The sequence below is a fragment of the Mugil cephalus genome, chromosome 16 (genome assembly GCF_022458985.1).
Source record: "Mugil cephalus isolate CIBA_MC_2020 chromosome 16, CIBA_Mcephalus_1.1, whole genome shotgun sequence".
NCBI classification, from domain to species: domain Eukaryota; kingdom Metazoa; phylum Chordata; class Actinopteri; order Mugiliformes; family Mugilidae; genus Mugil; species Mugil cephalus.
In genome coordinates, this window is record NC_061785.1 from 16,780,803 (window position 1) to 16,799,981 (window position 19,179).

At 45.1% G+C, this 19,179-nt stretch overlaps 1 protein-coding gene across 4 annotated transcripts in view; it reads left to right on the forward strand.

Moving 5' to 3' along the window:
• Positions 1-17,812, forward strand: part of arhgap17a (Rho GTPase activating protein 17a) — a 32,913-nt gene extending 15,101 nt beyond the window's left edge. For 2 of the 4 annotated variants that reach the window (XM_047608796.1, XM_047608797.1), the window contains 17 exons: positions 325-401; positions 1,096-1,207; positions 2,483-2,559; positions 2,697-2,814; positions 3,829-3,897; positions 4,104-4,185; positions 5,087-5,214; positions 7,592-7,703; positions 7,829-7,910; positions 8,070-8,150; positions 8,231-8,344; positions 9,367-9,458; positions 10,661-10,808; positions 11,122-11,433; positions 12,230-12,390; positions 13,001-13,579; positions 15,670-17,812. In XM_047608796.1, the coding sequence (XP_047464752.1) occupies positions 325-401; positions 1,096-1,207; positions 2,483-2,559; positions 2,697-2,814; positions 3,829-3,897; positions 4,104-4,185; positions 5,087-5,214; positions 7,592-7,703; positions 7,829-7,910; positions 8,070-8,150; positions 8,231-8,344; positions 9,367-9,458; positions 10,661-10,808; positions 11,122-11,433; positions 12,230-12,390; positions 13,001-13,579; positions 15,670-15,824 (2,499 nt within the window). In that variant the 3' untranslated portion in view covers positions 15,825-17,812. Of the gene's footprint in view, positions 1-324; positions 402-1,095; positions 1,208-2,482; positions 2,560-2,696; positions 2,815-3,828; positions 3,898-4,103; positions 4,186-5,086; positions 5,215-7,591; positions 7,704-7,828; positions 7,911-8,069; positions 8,151-8,230; positions 8,345-9,366; positions 9,459-10,660; positions 10,809-11,121; positions 11,434-12,229; positions 12,391-13,000; positions 13,580-13,689; positions 13,712-15,669 lie in introns of all 4 variants that reach the window. The other 2 variants (XM_047608798.1, XM_047608799.1) reach the window with 2 other exon arrangements.
• The last annotated feature ends 1,367 nt before the right edge of the window (positions 17,813-19,179 follow it).

Below are 19,179 nucleotides of genomic sequence, written 5' to 3' on the forward strand. Positions count from 1 at the left end.
CTCGGGGTGAAAACAGGATGTTCAGCACACATCAGTGTTTTTGTAAATGTAAACCGTGTAGCAGTAAAAATAACTCGCAGCATTGTCAGTTGATAGATGTCTCACTTCCCTTGTTCACATCTTAAATCTCATTTAAATCTTTATTTCCCTCCTTTGCTAAGAAGGCTCTCTTCCTCTTTAGACTGCTCAATGGAAAGTCCTGGATTTTCCATTGACTTGAAGTTTCTCTATCAATATGAGCACGTCTTGTTCTCCCCCTTTGATTAAAGTATTTTAAGTCTAATCACTGTCTGCATCTGTTCCCCCACCACATTCACGCCACAGAAAAAGCTTCCGCTCACAGCTCTGTCCCAGGCGATGGTTGAGGGTGGAAACCAGTTGGGAGAGGACTCCTTGATTGGGTGAGTTTGTGACTGATTGACACACCAGACGCCCAATTGCTCGTCCTTGACAACTGTTGCTATCTGGAGCAGATGCACCCCAGAGAGTGTGAAATATGAGGCCATGCATTTAGGGCAAGCGGTCTGCACGGTAGCTTGTTGTTTTTTTTCTGTGTGTCAGGGAGCAATTCCCTTTCACAAGCGTCACATCATCCATACTAGACCGAGAGAAACACGCAAAACAGGAGTTGTTGGTTTGTAGTTGAGGATCTAGAAAGTGAATGTCTCCGGGAAGACACTGCAGCCACGTGTCTGTCTGGAAATTATAAGGAAGGGAAAGTACAACAGTTGGCCAGCTTGTTGTACCAGCCATGCTGTATGGTTGTGTTTGTATTTAAAAGCATAGAGGTTTTATTCCTGGAAGAACCAGGGCCTCTGTTTACTGCTAGATTTGGGCAGTTAGAGATGATGACATTGACCGTGTTATGTATTCAGCTATTTATTGGGGACAGAGACGGAGCTGCTAGCACAGATTGACGTCCTTCTGTGTTGTTATGTAAATGACATTTTGCCAAAAATAGGTGTGACTACGCTGGTTCCAGAAGACTTGACATCCTCATAAAATAGTGCTGGTGCGTTAACGAGGCTCACGCCTGGCTGTGCTTTGATTTTAACACCCTGTTCTTTGTCTTTGTGTTGATGTGTGTGTCAACAGGAAAATGATGGAAGTGTGCGGGGAGGCAGAGAATCGCCTGGCATCAGAACTGATGCAGCATGAGTTGCAGATAGAGAAGGAGGTTCTGGATCCTCTCAGTCAACTAGCAGAGGTCAGCAAGCTCACACCCTCTGGGCGTAGCAGCTGCACAACAGCTAAATATATATACATGAAAAAATGTCCTTCTGCGTTTAAAATATCGTCATTACTAAGTCATACTCATCTTCTTTTGCTGTGTTCTGAAAAGAAGAAGAAGAAGTAATCTGGTTGATTTGGTAACACCTGTAGTTACTGGTGATAAATTCAGATTCAATTTTTCATTTAATTTTTCATGCTGGGTATCATCTGCCCAGCAATGGAAATTTATGTCATGTTTACTAATAATACTCCCTAATGGAAGCTTGTATAATATAAACATTATTGGTCTTAGCACAGAACCCTGAGGACCTCCATAACTTACTTTTGTATAAATAGAAGAGTCATTGTTGACGTGGACAAACTGGAATCTGTCTGACACATAGGATTCAAACCAGTCTAATGTGGTTCCTTTAATCTTGACTACGCTTTCAAGGAGATGTAGTTGAATACAACAAATCACTGATTTCCTGGCTTAGCAAAACAGGCTATTAATGTTTTAATAAAGGAAATAAGATTTTAGATTTTAAGGTTTTATTCTGCCAACCTGTTACCTGCAGCTCCTCATGTAATAGCTCACTGGAGCTGCTCCTTATTGTTCCATTACTATCTGAAATATTTCAAGCACTATTTCATTTTCAAAACTACCATTGCCTTGTTTTGAAGACTTGTTTTGATGAATGGGTTAAACCCACTGACAAAACACATTGCATTTGCTGAGGCTGCCTCATAATAAACACCAGTTCTCTCCTCTGGTGATGATCTAGCGTTCTCCAGCATCCAGATATCGGTTTATAGAGATTACATTAGCAATAACTTAATAATGTCACCACAGACAACCAGTTCATAATAATGAAAATATAATAATGTTACGGTATTTTTATCAGAGCTACGGCTCAGTCACCATGATAACCTCATTCAGCAATGGACAACAAAACCAACTGAATAGAAATTAGTTCATTCATTTATAAATCTTATATGTTGAGATGTTTCCTTTTAATCAGCAGCAGTCACATACATTGTTTTTTCTATGGATACATTGCTGTTAGGTCTAGAAGAGAACTCGATCTCTGTCTATGTTTTGTGCTGTGATCATTATTCCCACTTGCCTAACCATATTGGAGTAATAACATGACTAATCAGTGGAAAGAACCTTTGATAGTCATCCAGGAAATGTAGCAGACGTCTGGTCTGTTTCATTGATATACCTGCTTGCTCAACTTGGTGTTTTATTGTTTAATTATGTTTGTAGGTGGACATCCCCAACATCCTGAAGCAGAGGAAACAACTGGCCAAACTGGTGCTGGACTATGATTCTGCCAGAGCAAGGTTTGTCTGACAGCTTATTTAAATAATCACTCCTCGTCATTAGACTCCGAAACCACTGGATACAGTATTAATTCTGTTGGACGACTCGCTGTGGTATGGAAGTGGTCACCGTTTGTCATGTTTTCCCCCGAATTCAGATGGTTGCAGGCAACCAAGTCAATAATCTCAGGAACAAATACCCAAGCACTGACGGCCAAGGCTGACCTACTCAAGGAGGAGATGGACGAGGCTATGAATAAAGTGGAGCTCTGCAAGGTAACTGGCATCGGTACAATTAATAGACACAAGAGACTGACGGATGCACCAGTCACCGATGTATCCGGACAAAATTTGCGGTATTTACTGGTATCTGCATCGGCCAATATGGGATGCATTCGCCAATACATATGTTACCCCTCCCCCACTAACAGAGTGCATGCAGCTGGAAGCTAGAAAATGCTCTTTTTACTTGTTTATTTTATATACATAATAGCATTAAATATTCTTAGAATTCAGTAAATGTTTATGTTTTTGGTTAAATTGGGACTTTTGTTGTCATTTTTAACATGTAAATGGAGGAATAAAAAGCAGTATCGGTTCCAATTATCGGCTCAGAATAATTATATGCACGTAGCGGCAAAGGCTGATGTAAAAAAATATCGGTATCGGCCCTAAAAAATCCATATCGGTCGATCTCTAATATACATTTCACATGGAAACACATGCCAGGATTATGTTGCAGCATAGAAGAACCTGAGGGCATGACCCCAGTGCTAATAAAAGCCGCTATAATAAAAGCAGATGACCATTTTCAATAAGTGAAGACATTTAATGAGGTCCGGCCTAATAGAGTGTCAGCCAATGGGCAGGTTAAAGAAAATATTTTAACCTCTGTGATCTTGGCAAAACAACCTGGAAATAGACCGGACCAGTAAACTGGGAATGCAGCAGCGATTGGACATTCCAAGACCCTTCGGGTCGTCCGAGCCAAGTTTGCTGACGCACACAAGTGACTGAAACTGCCCCGTCAGCCCTGTGTGTCTGATTGCATCTCCTGGACTGACTCACTGCCGAGCTTTAATGTGATAGATTCTTCCGCGCAGGAAATGCGCAGCCTCACGCTTCCCTTTAACGAGTTCTCCCTCCCAGTCTCCTTCAGTCCTGCTGAGAGCAGGGTGATTTATGAGTCACCCAAAGCTAAGCTGACCAGTAACCACCTTTCCTCATGCCACCTGAAATACCCTACCTTTAGTGAGGATGTTATATAAATAAATCTACCCTTCCTTTCAGGATCAACTCGCTGCAGACATGTACAGTTTTTTCTCTAAAGAAGGCGACTATGCCCACTACTTCATCATGGTGAGTGCTGTGTGCTGTGTACTGTGTACGCAGGTTGGGGGGAGGGGGGGAGAAAAAAATGCATGAGTTTGTGTGGGAATGCTCACAGCTGCAGAGTAACTGGGGAACAGAGACTTGGCCATTCAGTTTATTTACTTTGCTCTCATGTACTTTACAGCTTGTCTCGTTTCACCCGACTCCCATCTCTTGTCTCCCCGTCTCTGCAGCTCTTAGAAGCTCAGGCTGATTACCACAGAAAGTCTCTCACTGTCCTGGAGACTGTCCTCCCAACCATCCAGGCTCAGCAAGGTACGAGGCGTGCGAACCACACACCGGTTAAACATCTCGCCGTTTAAAGAAGCGTTGTGTCCTGACGTGTAGTCGCTAACAGGGGAAGCAGTTTTATATAAACTCCACCATCTGGCTTTAGAAACCAACTACGATGCCTGCCTCTGGTTTGTTTTTCTTACTCCTGGATTACAGTTACCACGGTTAAAAGCCAAAATTGGGGCCCAGATATTAACAAAAAAAAAAAAAAAAAAATGGTCTTTTGTTTTCACCGCTCTGCTCTCCAAAAATAATCTATTTTTCAGTTTCACACACATACCAGCTCCTCGAGGTTTTCGTCTCACTCTGCTGCACTCTTTAGCAGCCTTCTTGAAGGAGCTTGTTTTTTTTGTTTTTTTTCTTACACTAAACACATGTGGTCTAAACCAGACCCAGCCTGGTCTCCCAGCATGTGGCGATGACTCACCAACTCCACACACTCCCCTCTCTCACATCACACCCACCTGGGTTTTGCAGCCCCCCCTCTGCCTTTCCCCACACTTCTGTGACTCCCACTTCCCCATGTACACACACACACGTACTCGTAAACTCGGAGTGACGTCAGAACAATCTCTTCTCCTGGCTTCGGAGCATGTGGTTATTATTTGGCAGCACCCTACAGGGGGGGAAGAATAAAAAAAAAAAATGGCCCGAGGGAGAGTTGTTGACCCAGAAATCTGCCATCCAAACTAGCAACAGGCCTCGATCGCGCCGAGTCCTTTTTTATTGCATACCGCTGTGACGGACAGGTCTTAGGAAGTCATTTCCAACAGCTCCGTTACGTTGCTTGTTTTACGTCTCTTCGGGTTTGACACAGTGTGAATGAAATCGTACACTTCGTCTCCCGTTCTCTTCTCAACGAATTTCCCCCCGTCCCGCGCAGACTCGTGGATGGAAAAGCCTGCGTTCGGCACTGGCCTGGATGAGCACCTGAAAAGGAGCGGACGGGAGATCGCCCTGCCGATAGAGGCCTGCGTCATGATGCTCCTGGAGACTGGCATGAAGGAAGAGGTGAGGCAGGGGAGATGAGACGCCAGACGATGGCAACATCCCGCGGAATATTCTGATGTGCTGCTAGAAGAGTGGGCGCATTGAGTTACCGGAGTGAAACTGAATTGGTATGGATCTCAGATGAGACGAGTAGCGGCAGCAAGGCTCTGCATGGCTGTGATGCCGAAGCACAAACCGAATTAAAGAAAACAATGAAATCTGAAAGCGCTTTGGTTGCTTCTCGTTACTGTCACATGGCTGCTGAGAACAGCGTGGCCTCTAAGGGCTGCCTGTGATTCTTTCACACAAGTGGATCTTTTAAGAGCAACTCTGTCGACTTAATATAAATGATTTGATGTAGCTATTTCAGCTGATTGCACGAATCGATTCGATTCTAATTCACAAGGTGCCAATTCAGTTCGTCGTCACTGGGAGATGAGTGGTGTTTCACAGTATTTTACCTTTAACTAGAGCTTTGCTTTTGAGCAGCTCTTCTCTGTTGTCGTACTTTTTGAATCCAGTCGTCCTTGAGGCCTGACGGTGCTTTCAGGGTTTTAGCTTCCGTCATGTTTTGAATCTCCTTCACATGTATGCTAATTGTTGAGCGTTCTCATGATATTTCTCAGGAGAAGATGCGGGAAACGTCATGTACTTAAAGAAACACTCAGAGGATTTTATGAATTAATATTGGATCTTTCAAAACTAAGGTTGTTTTTAAATCCAGCTCGAATTCTGTCTGGTCCTTTTAACCTTACAAACCAGTTTTTAACCATAAAGCCAGATAGCTACAGTTTCCAGTATACTTATTTTTTCTCATAAAAACATAAATGACTTTCAGGAGTTATCAGACAAAACAGGAAAAATGTGACTAGCATCATCAGTTTTACGACATTTTGTGCACCAAGCAAGTATTTTTACACCCGCAGTACATTTTGTGCTCAGCACCGAGCCAAGAGGAAACTGAAGGACTAGAAACTTAAGTGGTGGTGGAGACCAAACCAAGCTCATCTCAAAGTGAGTTTTGGCTTCAGCACTATAGCCGCGCCGCTAAAAGGATGCGCCCGCCCTACGCAGTCACACTCCTAATGCAGGAACGAATGGGTTTTGAAAGGAGTGTGGTGGAGAGTGCCGTACCCTGACGTGGGCAGACCATCAGGTCCATGCCAGAATCGTCGGTAGCACATCCAGCCCTCCTGGCGTCAGGTTTACAGCCATAATACCATAGTCCAGGTCACAAGCAGGACAGATTCAGCCTTATTTGTGCCGCTGGCACTCCCAGTAACACACATCGACCTGTTAGCAGGGAGAGGTGTTACTCCTGTGAATTCCAACAACACCTTTATTCACAGGAGTATTTTTACAGCTTAATCCTGAGAATTACCTGGCCAGGCAGAAGGCTGTTATAAATCAAACTGTACAAACTGAGAAACAGACTCAGGGGACTGTGTATTTATGGTGGCTTAATCATAACTACATTTTGTACTGTAGATGTTGTATGTGTGTTCTGTACTGAGCTTTATACGCTGTTGTAGAGTGTTATGGGTTATTTTAAGTCTGGCTTTTGTGTCTTTTTGGCCCCTAGTCGCCAAAACCTGACGAATGCAGCTTCATACATTAATATTTACCGTAAGGGTTTAAAAGCTGAGGTCCAGCCTCAGGTCCTTATCAGGATGTGCCTTTGAGATCTCATCTCATCTTGTTCCCTTTGTTGTTTGATCTCGCTGCACTTTCATTTTCCTTATCTTAACCATTTCAGCAGAAGCGGCACTGACGCATCCTACTAGACGTCACGTGGAGCGGGAGCTGCAATTAGCAGCTCCTCTCCTCATTGACGGAATCGAAACCGAGCCGCACACATCTTAGGATTCGACGAGATGGGCAGATAGACAAACAGTAAACAGGAAGACCTCTGATCTTATGTAATGCCGTTTCCAGGAAGATCTTTGGCCCTTACAGCACCGCAGTGATTTATGAAACGTTTGTGATGTCTCCTCCCTGAAACAAATTTAGAATACAATAGAAAGGACTTGTCTCCTGCCCATAAATCACATCTCTTTGTGCGCCTCCGCTTTTCTGCAAGAAAAAAAAAAAAAAAAAGAGGTACATCGAGTGTTAACTGCAAAGCATATTATTTGTTGCCCTATTCATCCCCCGGTGCATCCACTCTGTGTCATTATGGCGTGAAGTCGGCCTTTGTTTACGTGTCAGAGTAAACAGCTCGCCATGCTGTGACTGGGGCGGGGGTTGTTTGTGTGCCTGCTTTAAGGTTTCATTATGTGTAGCTGGCAGAGAGAGTTTATGCAGTGGATTTATACAGTCTGTTTGCAATCCAGACAACAGCGAGTGTGGCTTGCACGCATCTTCGTTAACGAGCTTTATTTGTCTTCGTGCTCATCAGGGCCTGTTCAGAATTGCAGCGGGGGCGTCGAAGCTAAAGAAGCTAAAGGCAGCGCTGGACTGTTCCACTTCACAACTGGAGGAGTTCTACTCTGACCCCCACGCTGTCGCTGGTACATCCCAAACCAGAGTGTTGTGTTTTTTTGGTGTAAAACTTGGATCATAATTCAAAAGCTAGTAAAGCTCTCGGTTTAAAACTACTGCATATGAAATGGATCAAATATCTGTGTGATTTCAGGGGCCCTGAAGTCCTACCTGAGGGAGCTCCCCGAACCTCTAATGAGCTACCAGCTTTATGATGAATGGATCCAGGCCTCCAGGCAAGACTCATAATATTATCACTGGAAATGAAATACGAAATCAAACTATCACTGTACGCCACTGGAAAAATTACTGAATAACAAATTTAGGCCATTTAGCCATCTGGAAGCAAATAATCTGCTCTGCTTTCAATTACCTATTGTCTTCTATCATTCTAGTGTGTCGGACCCAGACAAAAGGCTGCAGGCACTCTGGGTTGTATGCGATCAACTACCAAAGAACAACAAAACCAACCTAAGGTTAGACCTAAAAGAGACAGCTTTTATTTGCCCTCAAATGAGAGTGACCTCGCGGCTCACCTCCTCTTGTTTTCGTGCAGGTATCTGGTGAAGTTTTTAGCCAAACTGGCTCAAGACAGCGAAGTGAACAAAATGACTCCGAGTAACATCGCTATCGTCCTGGGACCCAATCTGCTCTGGGCCAAGACTGAAGGGTGAGAGGAAAAGTAATGATGATGAAGACTATATCCGCAGCTTACGTGTCATATTTAAAGGTCCCATATTATACATTTCTCAACTATTTCATATCGGTGTCAGAGGTGCAACATAATTATTTTCAACGTTTATTACCCGAAATTCAGCTTTGGTCCTGAATTTCATCCAGTCAAAAACTCACCGTAGTGAGCTCCACCAAGAACAAGCTGTTTCTGTGTCTGTACCTTTAAATACTGATGAGCTGCGCCTGTCCATGCCCACTCCACGCCCCTCTCAGGGAGAGGTTCTGGGGCTGCAGTGTTTCTGAGTGTTTAGTTAAAAATATTGTGTGTCTGAATACGTTACTTTGTTTTATTTTTCGTATGCCTTGTTACTGTTACTAGCATGTAGCTAACACCAGCCTCCGCTAACTGTAAGGGTAATTGTTACGGTTCGTTGATGCAGTCAACGACAGAGCAACGACCATGCTTTGCTCGTACTTTTGCCATGTGTGTGTTTGCAATAGGGCGTATCGACCTAAATATCAATAGTATCGACACCAAGGTCAATATCGGTATCAGATCGATACTAACATGATGAGGTCGATACTGTTGTTACAGTTTCTCTTCTATACTTCCAGCAAATTACTGGTCACACATTTCCCTCTGAGCAATTTTTATATAGTTGTTTTTGTTGTTATTCTTCTCATCTGACTACTGTTACTGACTTTATTTTCTATTGTTATTGTGTTGTTTACATTGTTATATTTCCATTTTTGTGTTGCATTGTTCCTTTTTCTTACTTTGCACTAATGACATTTTTGCTTAAACAACTGTGTGTAGTAAGAGGGCAATTATTTAAATTTCTGTTAAATTGCTTTATATTGCAATTAATTAATAAGAAATCAACTAAAGGGAAAATACAAAATTACAACCTTTTGCATAATATGGAACCTTTAAAACAATGAATGTCCACGGATGATATTTTTTGCTTATTTCAGTCCGTCCCTCTAATATTTGCTCTTCTACACATGCCCACTCAGGAGCCTGGCTGAGATGGCTGCAGCTACCTCTGTGCACGTGGTGGCCATCGTGGAGCCCATCATCCAGCACGCCGACTGGTTCTTTCCTGAGGGTAGGTCCCGGGTTTCCTCTACAGCTGCTGTTTTCAGTTTGACCTTCTCCCCCCCCCCCCCTCCTCTTTTGTTGCCAACAGCCCTATCGTACGCGGGGGACTCACAGTGAAGGCAACTGATATTAGCCGCCTAAAAAGACAGAAAATCAACAGCAATCAAGCTTCCACTGCTCAAGATAAATATCACTGCGGCGTCTGTCCAGGGTCAAACTGTGCTTTTGAGGTTGGCTTCAAGGCTAGAGCAGAAAATCACTTAGCTGTTTCCCACGACAGATATTTCCCATGAATGAAATTTGTTTGTAACCAGTGTTAGTGGGAAAGGGTTGTTATAATGCTCAAAGTCTGTGTACTTTACTGCCTAAAATCCCAGTATCTCAGGCAAAGATGATGACAGACTCACTAGATTGTTGCCGCCATAATTGACCATCTGTTGTGCCCATATAGAGAGATGATGGGACAACGAGAGCTGCCTCGCAGTAATTAGGACCTTGGTTAATTACTGACTGTTTTTGAGGGAAACTCAGTCTCTATACGCACACTTGCAGGCACATTTGCACATAAATTGCCCACGAGGGTGAATCTAAGCGTCTCTTCCTGGATGGGTTGCAGAGTTTTAAGTCTGCTGCCTTCGACCCACAAAACCTTGTGCTTTGGCATTGTCTCCTGTATTTGGTTTAGGTTATAAATAGTCTGACCAGCAACACCATGGCTCCCTTGGATGAAGACCAGGGCCCATGTGGTCTTGGCTCGTCAGGTGTCTCCACCGTCGCTGGTTACTTCGTTGGGAGATCTGCATACAGCCGTAACTCGTGACAACCCTGCTATGAGGCATTTGTTCGCATCTACAGTTACGACCAAGTAACTTAATATGGGACAATGAAAGGCAAAATGCAAAGAGGAGCAGTTGTGACTCAGCGGGATATGGACACGGGTCGTCTGAGGGCGTCCTGTGGTGCTTGACAACAGAATGATGTTAGTGTTTCCAAGTTTCCCAGCAGAACATTGAATCGCCGACGTTATTTACTTCTCCCGTCAGTGCTTTTAATGTTGCGGCCGATTGCCGTATGAAATATACTTGGGAAAACCCCGTCCAAGAGCAAATAAAACCTCCTCCTCCTCCTCCTCCCTTTGTTCCTGTGAGAGATACCATTGCAGGGTCACGTAGATACGCGCCAACGTTTTCCAACTCTTTGTCCCTGCAGATGTGGAGTTCAATGTGTCGGGCATGTTTGTGATGCCCGCACCTGCCTCCAACCACAACAACCACCTAGACTACGACTGCAGCACCATAGAGAGGAAGAGGCCTGGCAGCATGGTGGGACCGGAGAACGACGCGACGCGCAAAGACAAGTAATCCACCCGAGGCTGCTCAGTATCTCCCTGGAAAGCTCTTTCTTTCACAGCTTATTCCAGTTATTTTTTTTTTTAAGTAATTTTGCCTTTAATTCAGTTGCTGATCCCTTTTATTCTGCTTCTAGTAAATGTTGGCTTTAATCATCATCATAATGTGATTCACTGTCTACTTACTTCTCTCTGGGGTCTTCGGGGTTTGGTGATTCGGGTCTAATCTGTGACTTTTTGATCAAAGCTTTGGTGTTCTCTTTGTTTTTTATTTGTTTTTATTTTCTTCTTCTTCACCGTTCTCCCTGCTTTCCCTGTGTAGCACCCCTAACAAGCACTCGGACCACACCCTTCGTAGAGGCAGTAACACCTTAGGTAGAAAGCAGCACACCTCACCCGCCTTCCAGCCTCCTTTGCCCCCTGTGGAGGCTCAGGGGCAGGGACACGGGGCCGGGCCGGTCCCCCAGGCCTCGGCCGAGCACCAGCCCCAGCCCCAGCCCCAGCCCCAGCCCCAGCCGCAAGCTCAAGCAGGGGGTTCAGGGTCTGACTCCTCCACCCAGCATAGCTTGGCACAGGGTCTGGCTGCTCTCGCTGCGGCACAGCAGCTTCTAGCCCAGCACACGGAGGAGCTCAGGTAAGAGCTGCTTCCCGTCATCCCCGCTGCTGGTGGGGATGACACAGCATGCACGTCAGACAGACAGACAGACAGACCTGCATGCTTTTATGTTTTCAGCCTTGTGGGAAGACATTAGTGCCTTCTCTGTAAACACATGACGTCAGCCTGATTGGTTTCGAGTCTCATGGATTATTAATGCATGATTCACTGGCGACTCTCAGACAGTTTTTTCCCCTCTCGGTCACTTTGGTTCGGCCTGTTGTTTCTCCAGCAAAACCACAAGTTTGCTTTGCGCCACCACCGGTTGCAGCTATGCGGGCTCGTCTGAGCTAAGCCCACAGAAACGGCGCAACAATGGCCCCTGTCATTCTGCTAACAGTCGTTCTCAGGGCCCCTCGACTTCCCATCCCTCTGCCTTCCTCTCCCAAATCACTGGAATCAGCAGGAGCTTCACACTGACCGGCTCAAACTGCTTTGAATAGCCTGAACATTGGTGCCCGTTATGCAGAGACTGAAGGGTGTCTTTGATTAAGTTGCTGAAAGGACAACATTCATTTTCAGACAGATAACACTATTCAGCTCGGCATTCTTTCGGTCCTACAGACTCTGCTCGGAAGGTAAATTTAGATGAGAGACGCGGATCTGTGACGTCTGTTTTCGCAGCACATGATATTGTTGAGGAGTTTGTTGTTGTTTAAAATAATTCAGTGTCCACTTTAATAGCTTTAGCCCTCTTTAAAAACACTCGCTGCCGGATGCCGTATCATAACCCAGGATACTAGGTTGTTTTTTTTTGTCTCTTTTTTTTTTAAAGCAACCAGAAGCTACGGGATTCTACACCCGCACCAACCCCTGTGCTCCAGAGGAATGGTTCTGCAGGAGGAGGAGGCGGCGGTGGCCAGGCTGCAGGGCAGCTGGCTACTGGGTCCTCAGGGGCTGGATCCATGGGGCCGAGTCCACACATGATGCGAAGAGGTAAGACTCTGCACCAGTCTGGTACTTAAATCTTTAGAAAGATTTCAAGCCTTCTTGGGTTAAAACAGGGGTCCTCAATGTTTTTCATGCCAAGGACCCAGAGATTAAGTAGGGACCCCCACCTGCTGTATCAAGCTATTTAAATTTCAAACATGCAACAGTAGTGGTGGCTATGCAACTGCCATAAACATGCATATCTTTACCTTTAGCTTAGATTGACAGGTCTAGTGCGGCGATTTGTGAAATGGTGTGCTGTTGAGACACCTCCTCTATCCTGAATGAGTGAAGTGTTGACTGAAAGATTTATCCCTTTACTAAAATATGTTGGATTCATGTTAATGTGCATTTAAACAAATTAATTTTGGGGGGGTTAAATTAAAGAAAAATATGTGAAAAATGTCTAAGCAACCAAAGATTTTGCGACACGCCTGCAGTACCCCACTGCACCTCTAGGGGTCGGGGATGCCGCGTTGAAGACCTGTGGGTTAGAATTGAAAATATAACATATAACAAATATAAATAAAGTTTTTTGATAAAGCTGCATTAATGTTATCGAGACCATTTCATTGTTTCCCACCAATAATCAGAAGCTTCACCATTTATCATCCAGGTACCAAGAAGCAGGCCCCTGCTCCTCCCAAACCGACGAACCCTCCCCCCAGCCAGCCCTCCAACTCAGTGAACCACGCCTCCTCCTCCGGCTCGTCCCAGTCCCTCAGCCCCACGTCCAGGCCCCTGTCCAGCCACTCGCCCACCTCGCCCACCTCCCCCTCCCCGCAGCCGTGCGCCACGCCCAGACGCCACTCCAGCAACCAGCCCCCGATCCAGGCGCCCAGCCACCCGCCGCCGGAGCCCCCGACTCAGGCCAGCCCTCCGCCGCCGCAGTCCGCAGCCCCGCTCGCCCATCCCGGCGGGGAGCAGCAGCAGCAGCAGCAGCAGCAGCAGCAGCAGCAGAGCGCCGACCCCTCGCCTCCGGGCACGCCCACCCCTCCAGACACGCCTCCTCCCTCCACCACCGGCCAGGACGTGGCGGCTCCTCAGTCCCCGCCCCACTACCAGTCGGGCTCCCTCCCCCGGCCCCGGCCCGTCCCCAAGCCCCGGAACAGACCCAACATCCCTCCGCCGCCGCAGCCCACCACGCTGGCCACCGAGACCAACGGGATCTGCTCCACTACTTATAAGATGATAGGTGGGTGTCGCTTCTCCCGAATGAATAACCCCGTAGTTGTCACCATTTATTAACTACAGAATACTAATAGCTACTATACCTAACAGTCCTGCATTGTAATGCCTCCACAGGTTAAAGAGGCACTTGTGAGAGGTTCGTTGATAATTGACACCTTTAATTGCGCCACCTGCACTTTTTGTTTGCCTCTGGGAATCTTATTCATCGCCACGGTGGTTTTGTTTGCCTGCTGCCTTCTCATTTTAGCCCTGATGCTGGACTGTCACTCTGCACGCCACTTCTGATATTTCTGATATTTAATGTGTCCATCAGTCAGGGTGCAAAAAAAAGTATCATCTCATTAGGATCTAAGGGAGGTTACAAATGAACGAAATAACTAGTTGACAGCCGGTTGAACAGTAGAGGACACAAGGGAACCAGGACATCTCTGTTGATTTCACATATTAATCTGAGGAACATTGTTGCGTCTTAATGAGTCCACACAGATCTGATGTCTCCACTTTACGTCCCTTCAGTCTGTGAAATAAATCACGTTTAATATTCATCAGTATCTGTGATCAAATCCCCCGTACATACACAGACAGATTGAGTCTGAAGAAACTGATTGCGTTTCTTCATTGTAATTCATACTGTCGTACTGCTTTGTGTACCACTGATATAAATTACTGTATTTCCAACAGCGACTTTGTTTACACTGGCACTAGTATTCCATTAATAATCAGAATAACAGGATAGACACACCTCGTGCAAACACATCGGAACAGACTGAAATATACAGACAATCCAGAGTAAATCCTTCATAATCTGTTCTGTAGAAAGTCATTTACTCCTAATACCCATGTAGACGCTTGATCTATTTGTCTCTCTCCGCCTGGAAGGAATCCAGCCTTTCTGTGAACTGTTTGCTCGCTGCGGGGGGGAAAACATCAGGTGACGGAAACGTCGGGGCGGTGTCCATGGAAACGGTTAAATTTAAATGTGTAATCGCAGCGTAATCGGGTTCGAGAAATTGGGCGCAGTCATCCAGCGGAGAAGCTGGCGACCATTACGCTCCAGAACCGGTTTGTCTTGGTCGCAAATTGTCACCTCACTGAAGGCAATTTGGCAGTCTGGCATCACGGCTATCATTTTCCATGAGTCACTCATTTTCACTGCACTGTAATATCATCAGCCGGCAGAGTAAGGGTTTGAAATGGATTGATTTTTTTTTTTTCTCACCAAGTCAGCAGCTGCATTAAAAACGTGATCGTTTTCAAACCCTTGACTGCCTCTTAGACTTCGCTCTGGTTTTCTGAAACGTGAAGTGTATCGTTCCTCGTTGGTATTCTCATGTATTATTTTTGAAGCGTTCATCAAGCATGACACGCATGTTTGTTTTATATATATGTATATATATGTATATAATATGTATGTATATTTATAGTTATAGATATATATATAAATTATATATGTATATATATGTATATATATATATATTAAAACTTATATATTACTGTCTGGTTGCCGATGGACTTGGTCAGAATGTGTAATCAGCTCATTGGCCCCATCAAATGTAGTTTGGAGTTTTTTTTTTTTTTTTTTTTAAAGCCACATTCAAGTCTAAACCTGTTTTCTCAATCAAAGACTGAAAACCTGATCCCTACTTCACATTTTCCATCTGCTTCCACCCGCTCGCTGCCACTCACATCCAGTCGCCGACTGAACACTGCCACCTGCTGGTCCGGCCGGGCGGCAGCCGCTCCCCCACCCCTCCAACTCACTGCTAACCCTCTGCTGCTGTTTGGAAAATATGACACAGTGTGACTGGCTGGTATAACAGCTGGAATTGTGTTCATACAGCAGGACAGGATGTAGCGGCACATGTTTCTGATTATGGCCATTGTTCATGTTAACGCGGGCACGGATCTTTTCGGGGATGTTTGTGCGGTGTTTTGTGTGAATGCAAGTGTGTGTGTGTGTGGAAAACATTATTTTTTTTTCAGTTCCCTGCTAACTTTTTTTTTTTTTTTTAATCACATTTACTTATTTAAAGGTCGTGTTTCGTTGTGGCTGAACTCACTGTGACGTATCCGTCTATCTGTCTTGCCGTCTAGACCCGGCGATGTCTTTCAGGGGGCTGGGTCGAGCTTTGGTCCCAGAGCTCGCTGTAGACCAGCAGCCCTCGTCCTCGTCCTCCTCCTCCTCCTCCTTCTCCTACCTGCCTCCTCCCAGAGACTGTGACCTGGACACTGAGAGCACCGTCCTATAAGGAGGAGACGGTGACCCGCTCCGGTCCGGACGCACCTCCTCTCATCATACGCGCGCCTCTTTCATCCTCCTCTTGTTTCACCTCAGCCCATGTCTGCAGCCCTCTTCTTCTCCTTGTACGAAGGACAGTAACGTGACGTGGTGCGCCCTCTCTGGCAGCCATCTTGGAGGTCGATCAAACTGTCAAACTGATTTTAGCATCTAAATTACTTAAAATTCGACCTGAAATTCAATTCATTGGTCAACGAGGAATTAAAGCAACACATTTCAGAGTTAATCAGTTACTTTTTTAGGAAAATTCCAGCTTCTCAAATGCTGGTTTTGGATTCTCGGTCAAACATAAGAGGCATCTTCAGTATGTGTCGGACATTTTTCACTATTTTAGACCACAAACTATAAAAATAATCATGAGATTCAGTTCTGATTTGCCGAGTCGTCACGTACGACAGATCTGTCCTCTCCGCAAGTGATATCCCGACCTCCGCCGCGCTGCCAGAGACACGAAGCCTCGGCGCTGCAACGCCACCTCCACCTACCCACCCACCCACCTCCACCTCTGTCTTTAAACTGCGGCCCCCGCAGACGACGAAGCTCCAGACAATCAACAGCAAAAAGAGCGGGAGAGGAGGGGCCGAGGAGCGGCTGTGTTGTCGCGGCGACGTGAACAGAACAGAACAGAAGGGTCAGCGCAAGGGGTTTGCCAAATACACGGACTGGTGAGACTCTTTGAAATTTGGTGTGAGGTGTTTTGTATTATTATTATTTTCTTTTCTTTTTTTTTTATGTTGAAAAAATGGCCTTAGAACAAGAAATAAAGCTATTTCTGCAGCACAGGTGGGGAAGGGAAAAAAAAAAAAGGTCAGCAGGTGAGTAGAAACCAAAAGAGTTGCTCAAAGTGTAGCTGGTGACTGCAGGTTTCCAGTCGTCTCGACACTTACTTTCTTTTTTTTTCTTTTTGGTATGGTAACCACCCTCCTCTCCCCCTCCACCCGTCACTCTTGTATTTATTTACCAGTTTAATAAAAACACATTCCCAGTGGCTTGACATAATTAATGCAGTCTTTAAATGTAATTCATGCCTTATTTACTGTACGGAGGATGTACTCTGCTCCTAGTGTTACGGTGTTTTTCGGAGACGCTTCAGGGACGCGAGGAAGGCGGTTCGACCCTGATAGAAGGAGTGGCGCGTGGTCCTGTGTCGTTCCGCCGCCGTTGTGTATTTAAACGTGTTTCGGTTGACGTCTTTGGGTTTTATAGGCGGGAGTAGCAGGGTTAGCCAGCCCTTCACCGACACTCGCCCCCGAGCCTGAACGCACAGTCAGTATTTTTGTTTCTCTGTGTTCCCTGGGCTTGTGAATGTAGCGCGGCCTCGTCGTCCCCAGCAGAAGGAAGCAGGAACCTGCACTTGAGGGGGCGTCTTAGTGAGCTGGTTTTCCAGGTTTTTTTTAACGATCTTTCCCGCTGAGCTGAGAGCACGCGTGAGCTGTGACGTCTCAGTAGTGATGTGGAGTTAGATACTTTCCAGGTCCAAAAAAAGAAAAAAAAAAATTTTCTCTTTAAGCTTTTGGTTTTTTTTTTGGCCTCAGATGTAACAGTTTTTTTTTATTTCTTGAGAACTGACCCTACACGGTACCGGTGGAGAGAGTCTCATTAAGGATGCTGCGGGTTGCCCTGAAAACGAGTCCAGTTGTGTTTTTCAGAGACGATTGAAGCAGACGTATTCCCCTCCTTCCTTTCTCTCTTTGCTCCTGTACCTCGCTGCCTTATCCCTGCGCAACAAGAGAACGCGGTGTCTCTCTCAGACAAACAAATGCCATTAAACTAGATATGACAATGCTGCATTTTTTTTGTTTTGTTTTTTTTTTTTTTTTGGAGCTCCACAGTTTTGTATGTATGCTGTCCGGTGTGCTTAAATATGGAACATGTAATATGAATGCTTGGTTATACCCCATTTCCAAAGAAAATAAAGTATATGAAGAAACAATTTAAGTTTACGCCTCCGATTATTGACTCATGATTAATAAAACTGCTGAAAAGTCAAACTAGTCGTTCAGGGACCTGGGAATAGAGGGTAGAGCCTTATAGGTTATTATCTTATACTCTATACTATTATGATTAGATGCTACATACACGTATCCTCTTATTCCTCCTGCTCTCTGTCTGTCTGGCCTAGAAGAGATTATTTTCCTATGACAAATGCGTCCATGCGCCACTGTTTATATGAAAAAAAAACAGTTTAGATGAAGGTTTGTAAAGGCTGATGGGAGACAGAAATTTTGATCCAGCATTATTATTTATCTCTGACTCCGATGAAAGGCGCCCCTGGAGTTTTTCAAGCCGGCGACCCACTTCTGACAGCGGATATCTGTTTAAATCATAACAAACTTCATCGGAGTGGTTTATAAAGAGCCGGGGAAAGCGTTGCTGCGCGCATAGAAATGATTTAGCGCTTGATGGACGAAGAAAGGAAACATCCCAGACTAGTCTGATATACTCGTTATTATACGGGGGGATATTTGGGATTGTCCTCGGCAGAGAAATAAAAAGCCACGTCCGCTGAAGTCTGTACCTATAAATCAAGTAACGTGAATTATAAGCACCGCTTAGCAATATCATTTAAATGTCAGATGATTCAGAATCACTTCACATTACCCTGAAACTGAACAGGAAGGTATTCGCTGTTAAAACTAGACAGTTAAGAGGTGCTGTATGAAAAATACAGTCATCACACTAAAAAGAGAAGTCAACAAAGGTCTGTACAAATTGGAGGATTTGTGTGCCTTTCTCTTTAAAATACTCAGAAGGAGTTTAATTGTAGGAGAGCTCTGAGTCACTTTAGGATAATTCCTCTTCGGCCAACCTTCTGGAGACAGCCAGTAATTTTTTTCTTATCCATAGCCATTCATGGTTCCATCTGTCCAGTTCATCATCGACACTAATTCATCTCTGGATCATTAGATGAAAGCGTGTGCTCACAAGATTAATCAGGCTTCCTTTTCCATTCTTCAGCAGAGCTAGCACACATAGCACAGAGGTCGTCTCGCAGAGCAATTTCCACAGTCTGAGTCGTCACTGAAACTCATATTTCCACTGATAGCCATTGTGCCCAGTAGTAGTGTCCAGAACCAGGACGTGGGTGTAGCACGCCGTAAGTAGAGTAATTCCTGGAGGCTGGCCTCTGATACTATAGCTCCTACTGTGGTCCAGTGGTCACGTATCTTATCTCCATGTGGAACAATGATGCTGATAGACACAGCCCAGTGATCAGACAATGGTAAAGTTCATGTGTTCAGGTTATATTTTCCTCTTAAGAAATGGTGGATTATGCTCCCGTACATAACTAACAATATTACCTG